The sequence below is a fragment of the Sphaerodactylus townsendi genome, linkage group LG17, assembly GCF_021028975.2.
Source record: "Sphaerodactylus townsendi isolate TG3544 linkage group LG17, MPM_Stown_v2.3, whole genome shotgun sequence".
NCBI classification, from domain to species: domain Eukaryota; kingdom Metazoa; phylum Chordata; class Lepidosauria; order Squamata; family Sphaerodactylidae; genus Sphaerodactylus; species Sphaerodactylus townsendi.
In genome coordinates, this window is record NC_059441.1 from 2,478,524 (window position 1) to 2,491,420 (window position 12,897).

The following is a 12,897-nucleotide window of genomic DNA, read 5'->3' on the forward strand; positions in this document are numbered from 1 at the left end:
ATAGCCTCTGCCTGTAGCCAATGAGGTTCCTGTCTCCTGCCGGACAGCGAGCTGATGGTTCTCTTCTAAGGTAAGCTTAACTTTGCCTAGACAATACAGACAAGGTGAGATGTAAAATGTAATAACCTATCTCAGCATGACTGCCAATAAAAGCCTACATGGGAAATACCTGAGCAGGCTATCCTAGAGCCACCCTGAACCTGCCCAGACCATTTAAACCGTACTTTGGTGTGTTATTTTATGTCTCCTGTGCTGCTCCGGGCTTTTAACCCCACCACTGGCAAATAAAGGTGCCTTTGATACTTTTTAGCGGTCAGTCGGGTTCTGTTTCGTTTTACATGGTGAGTGCGGTAATTGGATTTACCACAGACTGCAGTTAGGAATTGAAGTTCTGGCTGGCAGCCGTCCGAGCTCTTGTGGGTGGCACCTTCGGCCAAGCAGCTGGTGTCACTGTATAACAATATTCTTTTTTTCAAAACGAGCCCACTTGGTCGCTCTCGAGAGGGAGAGGTATCCCTTCTAGCATTCTTAACACCGTTCCTTATAATATAGATATAAAGGCCGTCAGCCTCATGATAATACCCACTGCTTCCAATTCAAGTTAGTGTTTATAATTGTCAGGTACCTTGGTGCTTTTCTTAAGGGTGTTACAACAGGGTAAATAAACGGGTTCAAAAATATTTAAGCCAAAAAGCTTAAGTTTGGCCAAAGGAATAAAAAATCAGATAAATGTTTTTATTCACGCCAACAAACGGGCAAAAACAGGATCAGGGGAACCACGCTGAAATGGCTGTTGTCCCTTACTTTTATAGGTTACATCAGATTAGCAGTAAAAAAGAATACACACCCTAAAGTTCATCATCTCAAGCGGGTTCGGTATGCGGGCTTTTGGTGGGATACTGTTTTTTAGAATATGCTTTATTTTAATTCAACTGTGTATGTTTTATATATGGTATTATATTGTTCATCAGCCCTGATTCTCGGGATAGGGCTGCATAATAACCAAATAAATAAAATAAAATAAATAATCAATTAATCATTTTGAAAGGGTGGGGTGGGGGCAAACTAAGTGCCCTTATTGGAAAGATGTCAGCACCTGTGGTTCTTTGACCTAAGATGAACTAGAGCCCTGTTTCTTTCTAATCTATATTGTCTTTGTTGCCCTTTCTCCTTAGACAAAAAAGTTTTCCTAAACATTTTCTTACGTTTTCTCTCTTCTGTTCACTCAGAAGAAGGGCAAATCCAAGTATCTGTCTGGGAGCAGATAAGACCTTTAAAAAACGGTTGAATTTGCAACCTTCTGTATAACTCTGGAACAAGGGCATCTCTGCTTGGCTATCAAGCTTGCCTAGTAGTAACAGAAAAAGGATAGATTTTCAATCTTGCATTTTTCTTTGTTCAGCTGCACCATGGTTGCCAACTACCCATTACAGAAAGAAAGTAATGGGGGGCAAAAAGAAAACCTTTGCTTTTTCAGAGTATATTCCTCTTATGCCTTCTGCGCCCACAAGGGCACCAAGTACGTTTTGTTTTTAAAGCCCCAGAAATGCTTGATTAAACTGCTGGATGTCTCTCCCTGCCACTGGTGTGTCTTAACTGGAACTCGTGTGAATGTTCAGTGTTTACAGGCATCTGTGGATAAACTGTACCAGAGCAATACTCCAGAGCCTAACACTTCTATGTCACTTTAGCTTCCATCTGAATTGACTGATAATGTCTACTATCGCTGATTGCTGTGGGATTTCTGGGCAATTGGTAAGAGCTTGTAGGGACTTAAAAAGTCCTTTTTTGCTGAGAAAGGCTGGAAATGGTTTTGGTGTCTCTGCAGCGTAGAAGAAAGGATAAAGAGCATAGCAGGTATGCTTCCTTGATCTGGAGTGTCTCCATTTTTCGAGTCTGTCGGAACATGGCTTTGGATCAGAAGTAACTCATGCTTGTTGAACCCAGTATTGCTGCAGGTTGTGTTGGTAAGAGAAACCTAATCTGTCTTGTTATATTTGCTTCTCTTGGGATTTTATCCTGGACATATATGCCTCATAAAGGTCTTCTGATGTTTAATGTTTATAAAAGGAACGTATAGGCTGCTTTGCAAACCAGGGAGCGTCAGATGCATTTGTTAGCACAGCTTCATCAGTTATCAGTGATTGTGGTGGGTTTTCTGGGCTGTGTGGCCGTGGTCTGGTAGATCTTGTTCCTAATGTTTTGCCTGCATCTGTGGCTGGCATCTTCAGAGATGTATCACAGAGAGGAGTCTGTTACACACTGTGTCTATTTATAATTGCTTTCACATCCTGCATGTGAGCTCCCAATGGCACCTGGTGGGCCACTGCGAGTAGCAGAGAGCTGGACTAGATGGACTCTGGTCTGATCCAGCTGGCTTGTTCTTATATTTCCATGTTCTTATGTGTCTAGGGTTAGGGTTAGTGCGTAACAGACACAGTGTGTAACCAGACTTCCCTCTGGGATACACCTCTAAAGATGCCAGCCACAGATGCAGGCAAAATGTTAGGAACAAGATCTACCAGACCACAGCCACACAGCCCAGAAAACCCACCACAACCAGTTGAATCCAGCCATGAAAGCCTTCAACAGTTATCAGTGACTTCATTCCTCTCCTGCCTTTACTGTTCAGACGGCTCTCCAGCTACTTACAAGAGTAAATAATAATTAAAGCTATCCAGACCTATAGAGTACAATGTATGTTGAACCCCAAAGCCAATGAAAGGAGAGGAGGCAGTCAAAATTGATCTCTGTCTATTTGCCTGCCTGCCTGCCTATTTAATTAAGAACATAAGAACAAGCCAGCTGAATCAGACTAGAGTCCATCCAGTCCAGCTCTCTGCTACTCGCAGTGGCCCACCAGGTGCCTTTGGAATCTCACATGCAGGATGTGAAAGCAATGGCCTTCTACAGCTGTTGCTCCCTGAGGCACCTGGTGCTGTTAAAAGCATTTGCAATCCTCAGATCAAGGAGGAGGAGAAAAGATTGGTAGCCATAAGATCGACTTCTCCTCCATAAATCTGTCCAAGCCCTTTTTAAAGCTATCCAGGTTAGTGGCCATCCCCACCTCCTGTGGCAGCATATTCCCGCATATTATTAAATGTTATTAAAATATTAAATTTGAAAACCCACTCAACCCTAGCTCGAGGCCGCGCTCAGGGTAGTGAACAGTAAAATCATTTCGACACAAATCTCACAACAAATAAAATCATTCCGTTTCATATCTATCAGATGTTATCAGTCCATTAAAACTAACTGACCAAGATGGCACTCAGGCGCTGCGGCTCTCCAGATGCTCGTGGACTACAAATCCCATCAGCCCCTGCCAGCACGGCTAATTGACCATGCTGGCAGGGGCTGATGGGAATTGTAGTCCATGAACATCTGGAGAGCCACAGTTTGCAGACCCCTGGCCTCGTGGAACATCTTCATTTTACAGGCACTACAGAACTGAACAAGATGCCATAGGGACTTGGTCTCATCGGAGAGGGAGTTCCACCAGGCCAGGTTGAGTCCAGCTGTTGGAGACCAGCCAGGGACTAACAGAAGGTTATTTCCGGAAGACCACAAAAGTCCCCTCACAGGGGGTGGATTCGGGAAAGGCAGCCCCTGAAGATGAGATTCTTTGCAAGATAGTTTGAGTCACCATCTAAAAAAAATGATCATCATCATAAAAAAAAAAATGGTAATACCGCTTTTGCTACCTCTCTGCATCATGACGCAGCTTAGCTTATGTTGAACTGCTTTTTTGCATGAAGCAGCAGATGGTCGAAGCCCTGGCCGGACTTCCGGAGGGGTTGCTTATGGAATGTCCTCATGGAAGCGCATGTGCCGCATGGTAAAGCCGGTTACTGTCCATCTGGCTTGCTAGCTGATGTACTAGGCAACCCTAATCTCTGCATGACCCAGCTGGCCGTAACTCAAAGATTACCAGCGTTGACTTTGTTGCGTGAGGGAGATGGGTGGAACGCGGGTGAGCATTGGCTTCTGCATGGCCAGCGTGGTGTAGTGGTTAAAAGCAGTGGACTCTGATATGGGGAACCAAGTTTGATTCTGTGCTTCTCCACATGAGCAGCTGACTCTTATCTGGTGAACTGGATTTGCTTCCCCACTCCTACACATGAAGCTTGCTGGGTGACCTTGGGCTAGCCACCGTTCTCTTAATAATAATAATAATAATAATAATAATAATAATAATAATAATAATAATAATAATAATAATAATAATAATAAAAATGCCATAGAAATAAAGAGAGCTTACCAGTGAATGAAAGCTACAAATACTTGGGGATACTGCAAGCAGAGAACATCAAGCATGCAGAAGTCAAAGGCTAATTAGGAAGGAATATCTTAGAAAGGGGTAAGAAAAAATTTTGAAATCAAAAGAGTTAAAATGGAGGAAATACAATAAAAGGCAACTAATACTTGAATAGCGGTGCCTGTGATGCACGCTAGCACTGTTGGCATAATTAACTGGACCCAAGTCGAGATTGGACATCACTGGGACAGAAAAACAAGGAAAATTATGACCATCAATGCGAAAGCACTGCATCCAAGAAGTGATGTAGACAGATCCCTACCTAGCAAGGTCAGAAGGAGGAAGAGGACTGCTCCACATCAAGCAATCCAGTAAGAGGAAGAGAAAAAAAGAGGCCTGAAAGAACACACCCAAGAACGCCAAGAGCCAGCATTGAAACAAGTCCACAAGGCTGACATGCTGAAAGCCAAAGAATCAAAAAGAGTATAGAGTCCAACAGTTTAAAAAACAATGAAAAGGAGTGGCTAGAGCAAATTGCCACCCATGGCAGTAATACTTTAAGAACATTGGAAGGGAAGAAGGATGACAGCAGAAACATGGGAGTGGCCTGTGAAGGGGAACTCTAAAGAAGGGAAACTGAAGGCTCGATTTTTGCTGCCCAGGAGCAAGCATTAAGGACAAATGCAATAAAGACACTAATTGAAAAGTCCTGCATAATGACCCAAAGTGCCGCTCTGCAAAGAGGGGTGATGGAAACCGCGGGAGCACATCATCTGCTGTTGTAAGAAAATAGCCCAAACTGACTATCCTCGAACGCCATTAATGGAGGCTAGCTTAGCAATGGTGCACTGGAACCTTTGCAAAGGTGCACGGCTCGCCCTGTAACAAGACCCATAACGAAGTACTGCCAGAGAAGACCACACAGAAAATGAAGAAGCAAAATAATTTGGGACTTTTAGAACACAGATTAGATAGACACCCGGCACACAACACCCCAGACATAACAGTGATAGAGAAAAAAAACATGTTTGGACTATAGATGTTGCTGTGCCAGTTGACAGCAGGGTAGAGGACAAAGAGCTTGAAAAAGATCACAAAATACAAAGGACCTACAAATTGAAGTTGAACGATTGTGGCAGAAAAGAACAACAGTAATCCCACTAGTAGTCGGTGCTCTAGGAGGAATCCCAAGAAATCTTGAAAAAACATCTGAAAGCCCAAATTTGGACAGAACATCAGTCCACCTGGTTGCAGAAAGCAGCACTTCTTAGGAACTGCACATATTCTCATCTAGTCACTCCTTAATATCCTAGGTCCCTTGGGAAGGACCTCGATGATTCAGAGATGAATTCCAGACACCTTGTGCTGTGTTGTTATGTATATAATAATAATAATAATAATAATAATAATAATAATAATAATAATAATAATAATAATAATAATAATAATAATGAATCTGCAACAGCTAGTATGAGGATGGTGAAAACATTGTTGGTTATTAATCGATCTATCAATTACCAATAATGTTGTAGTAGTAGTAGTAGTAGTAGTAGTAGTAGTAGTAGTAGTAGTAGTAGTAGTAGTAATAATAATAATAATAATGATAATAATAATAATAATAATAAGAGCTGGAAAAGATCACAAAATACAAGGACCTACAAATTGAAGTTGAACGATTGTGGCAGAAAAGAACAACAGTAATCCCACTAGTAGTCGGTGCTCTAGGAGGAATCCCAAGAAATCTTGAAAAACATCTGGAAAGCCTAAACTTGGACAGAACATCAACTAATACGCTGCAGAAAGCAGCACTTCTAGGAACTGCACACATCTTCACGAAATAATTTAATATCCTAGGGTCCCTTTTGGGAAAGGACTCGGAGATTCAGAGATGAATTCCAGACACTTGTGCTGTGTTGTTATGTATAATAATACACAATAATATGTATAATAATAATAATAATAATAATAATAATAATAATAGTAGTAGTAGTAGTAGTAATAGTAATAGTAATAATAATAATAATAATAATAATAATAATAGTAGTAGTAGTAGTAGTAGTAATAATAATAATAATAATAATAATAATAATAATAATAATAATAATAATAATAATAATAATAATAGAGTAGTATTTTGTAAGGTTTTAATTTGGGGTCGTCCCCCCCGCCCATTTCATGTTTTTTTGTTGGTGTTATTGCTAGTGTTGGTGTCTATGTACGCTTCATATGTCTTTTGTGTGATAAAAAATAAAAAATATATATTTTGAGGATGAACTGGGATAAAATTCTAACCACTCGTTTTTGTTTTGTTTTCATTAGAGAGTCACAGTCCAAGAAGCAACATGAATTCCCTGGATGAGGTCCCTTTCCGAGTGACCTCAAGCTTTGTAGATGATCCTGAGAGAGAGGCCCAGTTTGTCCACGCGCCGGAATTTGAGATGCCCGACTGTGAGGAGATCCTGATACGCACGATGGTCAGTCAGCTGGTGTTTTTAGGACAGTGGTGGCGAACCTGTGGCACGGGTGCCAGAGGTGGCACTCAGAGCCCTCTCTGTGGGCACGCACAGAGTCGTTCCCCCCCCGCCCCCCCACACACACACACCTCTAGGCTGGCCTGGGCCGCTGGGCTCGATTCTTAGCATTAAACCTAAGACCTACTTTTGGGGAAGCAGTGTAGGCAACCCTGTTAAGCGCTGTTAAGCCCCACTGATTTTCATGCGAAGAACTAAAGCGCAATCCTTTACCTGGGAGTAAGCTCGGTTGCTGGCAATGGGGCTTGCTTCTGAGTAAACCCTCCTCGGGTCGTGATTCACCCGTTCGAAGAGTTGCACGGTTGCTTCAAAGCAAAGCCACCGACTACCCAGAAGCTTACTCCTGAGTAACGCACACCTCAGAGCCAACCGTTTTTTTCTAAACTAAAACCTCAGTATTCGGGTTAAATTGCCGCGTTGGCACTTTGCGATAAATAAGTGGGTTTTGGGTTGCAATTTGGGCACTCGGTCTCGAAAAGGTTCACCATCACTGTTTTAGGATGTGAGATTTTTTTTTAAAAAAAAGGATGGGTCAGCTCTGCAGGCGGAAACCTTGCAAGACTTGAGCAAGGCTATTCATGACAGGACGTTTTAACTCTCATGAAGCGACACAACAGCGCCAAACGCAGAGAGGTTTCTCCTTTTCAAAACCACAAGCTCGGGAGTGGGGGGTTTCATGGACTGCATGCTGGCAGGGGCTGATGGGAATTGTAGTCCATGAACATCTGGAGAGCCGTAGGTTGCAAACCCCGGAAAGGTTTCTTGGGATCTTGCTGTGTGGTCCAACAAGAAATGACAAGTTTTCTTGGGCTTTTCAAGCCACCCCATAGGTGACGGAGCCACACTTCCTTTTCCACCTTTGGAGTTTCATATTTTAATGACCAAACTTTCTCATTATTGCCACCGCAAAATCTGCTAATTATTGCTACCGCAGCAGTGGCGTAGTGGCTAAGAGCAGTGGCTAAGAGCAGGGGCACTCTGATCTGGAGGAACCGGGTTTGATTCCCAGCTCTGCCGCTTGAGTTGTGGAGGCTTATCTGAGGAATTCAGATTAGCCTGTACACTCCCACACATGCCAGCTGGGTGACCTTGGGCTAGTCACAGCTTCTCGGAGCTCTCTCAGCCCCACCCACCTCACAGGGTGTTTGTTGTGAGGGGGGAAGGGCAAGGAGATTGTCAGCCCCTTTGAGTCTCCTGAAGGAGAGAAAGGGGGGATATAAATCCAAACTCTTCTTCTTCTTCTTCTTAATCCTAAACCCCTTTTTTGTTAAAAAAAGAAAAGAACCTATAACCAAAGTTTTTTAGCCTATAATTAAATGTGGGGTAGCCTTGGCAGATACAACGCAAAGCTAACCTCTATCCCTCCCCTACATAAACTTAGTACTTTTTCCAACAGTCAGTCAGAGGCATTTATAATAAGTGGCTGCAAAAAACAGGAGACTCTACCATGAAATTTCTGGGCATCTGCAGTTTGTCACGCCCTGCTGTATGTTGACTACCTGGGACTAGAGAATGTGTATTTTTGAAGGGCCATCTTTTTCTGTATCTCCGTCACACGTCGACTTTTTGCTTTAACTGAATATGTTTTTAAATATTGTAAGCCCCCTAGAAACAGAGGTGTGTAGCTACAATGGGGACATCTGGTGTGGCTCGCCCCCGGGCACCGTCATTGTAGTCACGTGGGGGGCAGAGGCGGAGAGGGGGCAGTTCATGCCCCCGGGCGCAGCTCCCCCTCCCTTTGTCACTGCCTAGAACCACAAGGAAAGGTCGAGTAGAACTGTTTTAATTAGCAAATATTGGTTTTACCCCATTCAAAGGCTTCAGGACAGCTTATGTCAGTGGTGGCGAACCTTTGGCACTCCAGATGTTATGGACTACAATTCCCATCAGCCCCTGCCAGCATGGCCATGCTGGTAGGGGCTGATGGGAATTGTAGTCCATAACATCTGGAGTGCCAAAGGTTCGCCACCACAGGCTTATGTGGTCTTCCCCCTCCGTTTCACAGTAGCCCTGAGAAATAGCGACTGCCTCCATGTCATCCAAGTAAACTGAGTGGGCGTTTGAACAGTCGGAGCCCAACAATCTGCTATAACACAGTGCATTCTCTTTTCTGAAGTTGGAGCTGGTGTCTAAGATACTCAACTGTATTTCTGAAAGTCCTGGGATCGGGTCATACCTTTAGGAATCATCTTAGCAAATAGTTTTGTATATTTAGGCTCTGCGGAGAAGATATATATTTTTAGCCAACTGCCACCCATCGTTCTCTCCTTGGCACCCGTCTGTTGCATCCCTCCCTTGGTCTCAAAACAGATCAATCTCTCAAGGTACTGCCAGTGAATTCTTGTGAAAGTTGTGATCGTTTTGGCGTTGCAGCAACATCTGGGTCAGCAGGGATGAGGGGGAAGGAGGGGGCTTGAGCCCCGGAGGCTCCTTGCGCAGGAAGAGCCCCCCGCCCCACCCAGAACCCAGCACCCCATCTTGGCGTCCACAGCCCTTCCTCATTGGGCTGTTCCCCCCTCCTCCTTGAGCGCTTCCCCCTTTTTTCCATAGGCCCCCCCTGCCCCCCCCCCTTCCCCTTCCCCCTCCTCCTCCCCCCCTCCCCCTCCAGCAGTGGCGTAGTGGTTAAGAGCAGGTGCACTCTAATCTGGAGAACCAGGTTTGATTCCCCGCTCAGCCGCCTGAGCTGTGGAGGCTTATCTGGGGAACTAAATTAGCTTGTGCACTCCAGCACATGCCAGCTGGGTGACCTTGGGCTAATCACAGTTCTTCGGAGCTCTCTCAGCCCCACCTACCTCACAGAGTGTTTGTTGTAGGTGGGGAGAGGGAAAGGAGTTTGTAAGCCCCTTTGAGTCTCCTTACAGAAGAGAAAAGGGAGATATAAATCCAACTCTTCTTCTTCTTCCCTCCTGGGTGAGTGGGCCTTGGCCAGATGATGGACCCCTCCCCTACCTCCTCTCCTCTCAGGGTGGGTGGGGGACCAGAGGACAGGCCCCCTTCCCCCTCCCCCTCCCTTCCCCCCAGGGTGGGCGGGCCACGACCAGATTGAGGCAGGGCTGTGCAGATGATGGGCTCAGCCCCTCCTTTCTCTCCTCCCAGAGTGGGTGGGCCATGACCAGATGATGGGCCACCACTCCCTCTCCTTCCCGACCCCTCTTCCGGGGTGGGGGGCATGACCAGATTGAGGCAGGGCTGTCCTGGGGCAGCAGACCATTGCTCAGCTCAGCCCCCCCCCCCCCCCGACTCCACCCCACTGCCCCAGCAGAGCTTTCACAGAAGCCAAGCAGGGGCATCCGGCACCCCAACATGGCTCTGCACCCCTTCCTGAGCCTTGCCACTGGGGCAGCAGAGGGTTGCTCAGCTTGGTGCCCCCCAGACTCTGCCCCCCCAAACCTCATGAAGGGCTTCCTCTGCTTTGGACTCCACAGCCCTTGTGGCACCCCACTAGGAGCAGCAGTGGCATAATGGTAAAGAGCAGGTGTACTCTAATCTGAAGAACCGGGTTTGATTCCCCGCTCTGCTGCCTGAGCTGTGGAGGCTTATCTGGTGAACTAGGTTAGCTTGTGCACTCCAGCACACGCCAGCTGGGTGACCTTGGGCTAGTCACAGTTCTTCGGAGCTCTCTCAGCCCAGCCTACCTCACAGGGTGTTTATTGTGAGGGGGGAAGGGAAAGGAGTTTGTAAGCCCCTTTGAAGAAGAAGAAGAGTTTGGATTTATATCCCCCCTTTCTCTCCTGCAGGAGACTCAAAGGGGCTTACAATCTCCTTGCCCTTCCCCACTCACAACAAACACCCAGTGAGGTAGGTGGGGCTGAGAGAGCTCCGGAAAGCCGTGACTAGCCCAAGGTCACCCAGCTGGCGTGTGTGGGAGTGTACAGGCTAATCTGAATTCCCCAGAGAAGCCTCCACAGATCAGGCGGCAGAGCTGGGAATCAAACCCAGTTCCTCCAGATTAGAATGCACCTGCTCTTAACCTCCTACGCCACTGCTGCTCCTTGAGTCTCGTTACAGGAGAGAAAGGGGGGATATAAATCCAACTCTTCTTCTTCATTGTGGAAGGGCTGCAGAGGCCCCGCTGGGGTGGCGGAGGGTTGCTTGGCTCAAGTGTCCCCCCCCCCGACTCTACCACTCCACCCCAGCGCGGCTTTCACAGACCTTCGTCACTGAGAAAGGGCTGTGGAGGCCCTTTCTGGGGCCAAAGTCTGGAATCAGAGCAAGACACTGGCATTCGAACAAGGTACCCAGGATGCCTCTCAAGGGTTTGGGGAGCCGTCTTGTGTGTAAACCCTGAGCAGGAAAGCTGATGATTGCTGAACTTTTCCCCAGGCTCTGTGCCTGGCTGGAGAACGGAGCTAGCTAATTCCCACGACGTCACCCTGAGGTGATTGAACCACCTTTCCAAACAGACCCTTTCTGACCCTCTCTGCCCACATCCTAGCAATCAATCAAAAGTCAGGAGAACAATCCAGGCGACTCACAACTCACCCAGGCTCTCATATCTTTATGGAGGATAAGTCGATTTATGGCTACCAATCTTGATCCTCCTTGATCTGAGATTGCAAATGCCTTAACAGTCCAGGTGATCGAGAGCAACAGCCGCAGAAGGCCATTGCTTTCACACCCTGCATGTGAGCTCCCAATGGCACCTGGTGGGCCACTGCGAGTAGCAGAGAGCTGGACTAGGTGGACTCTGGTCTGATCCAGCTGGCTTGTTCTTGTGTTCTTATGTTCTTTTTGTTGCAACTCTGGAAAAGCAATCAATTCTTTGTCTGTGGCTTTCCTGCCAGTTTACCTCATACCACATGAGGACCCATTTGGGGACATAAATGTTGGTCTTTCGACCATCCGTGTATATGTGTCTGTTCTGGATCCGGGCATGCCCCCCCCCACCACCACTTGCACAGGGGATCTTTCCTTTGCTCCTGCAAACACTGGTCATTTCCCCCGTCAATCCTGGACACCCCTTCAAGATTGGTCACTCTCCCCCATCTCCAAAACTCTATCCAACTTTCCCCTTTTCCCCCCTTAGTGCCCTCATATACATGAGTTATAGATCCAGATTATCCAGCGTGGCGCAGTGGTTATGAGCGGCGGACTCTTATCTGGAGAAACGGGTTTGATTCCCCACTCCTCTACATGAGCAGCGGACACTAATCTGGTGGACTGGATTTGTTTCCTCGTTCCTCCACATGAAGCCTGCTGGGTGATCTTGGGCTATGTCAGTGTTTCCCAACCTTTTCGAGGTCAGGGTACCCTTGACCTCACTCTTCATATCTCATGGCATGGTACCCCTGCCGCCACCCTCCACCTTCCCCTCCCATTGCCCCTGCTTGCCACACCCCCCACCTTCCCCTCCCAGGGTGAAGGGAAGCACCGGGGGGGGGGGGTGGCTGCTGACCTTGCAGCAGGCCCTGCCCCATGGGCCAGCTCCATGTCCTTGTGGCGCCGGTGGGAGACACCACAAAAATGAGGGGGGTACCATTGGGACAAAAATGAGGGGGTTGCCACGGTACCCTTGGGACATGCTCACGGCACCCCAGGGTACCACGGAACCCTGGTTGAGAATGGCTAAGCTAAGTCATAGATCTCTCAGCACTCTCATAGCCTCACCTACCTCACAAGGTGTCTATTGTAGGGAGGGGAAGGTAAGGAGTTTGTAAGCCCCTTTGGGACTCCTTGCGGTTGATAAAAGCGCGATATAAATCCACTCTCTTATTTTTCTTCATCATGGTTAGTCCTGCTGCAACGCTGAGTCTGTTTGCCCGGTAACTCTCCTGTTCTCCCATCTTCCCAGCATGATTTCTCACTAGAGAAGAAGGTCCTGTATTGGATCGAATCTTCCTCCCGGCAAGACACTCCCTGGTGCGAAGTCACCACGGACGTTACCCCAACAGCTCCGCCTTGCTGGCTGCTCTTGGTGGACTCTGAAGAAAACAGCCCCGAGACAACCAACAGAGTAATGGAGGAGACTTTTCCTGGGCAGAAACCTGAGAGTCTGGCCGACAATGGTGAAGATGAGCCAAATGCAAGCATGAATGCAGCCCAATATTCTGAGGAAGATACCCAAGGAGAGGCCTCTGCCCCGGCCACCTCCGTAGAAAGCAAACAAAA

General features: G+C 46.9%; 1 protein-coding gene across 1 annotated transcript in view; it reads left to right on the top strand.

The window, feature by feature from the left end:
- Positions 1-31: 31 nt before the first annotated feature.
- The window catches only part of UBAP1L (ubiquitin associated protein 1 like), a 27,959-nt gene continuing 15,093 nt past the window's right edge, over positions 32-12,897 (top strand). The window contains exons 1-3 of the mRNA XM_048482207.1: positions 32-70; positions 6,578-6,732; positions 12,581-12,859. Coding sequence (XP_048338164.1) covers positions 6,601-6,732; positions 12,581-12,859 — 411 coding nt within the window. The 5' untranslated portion in view covers positions 32-70; positions 6,578-6,600. The remainder of the gene's footprint in view (positions 71-6,577; positions 6,733-12,580; positions 12,860-12,897) is intronic.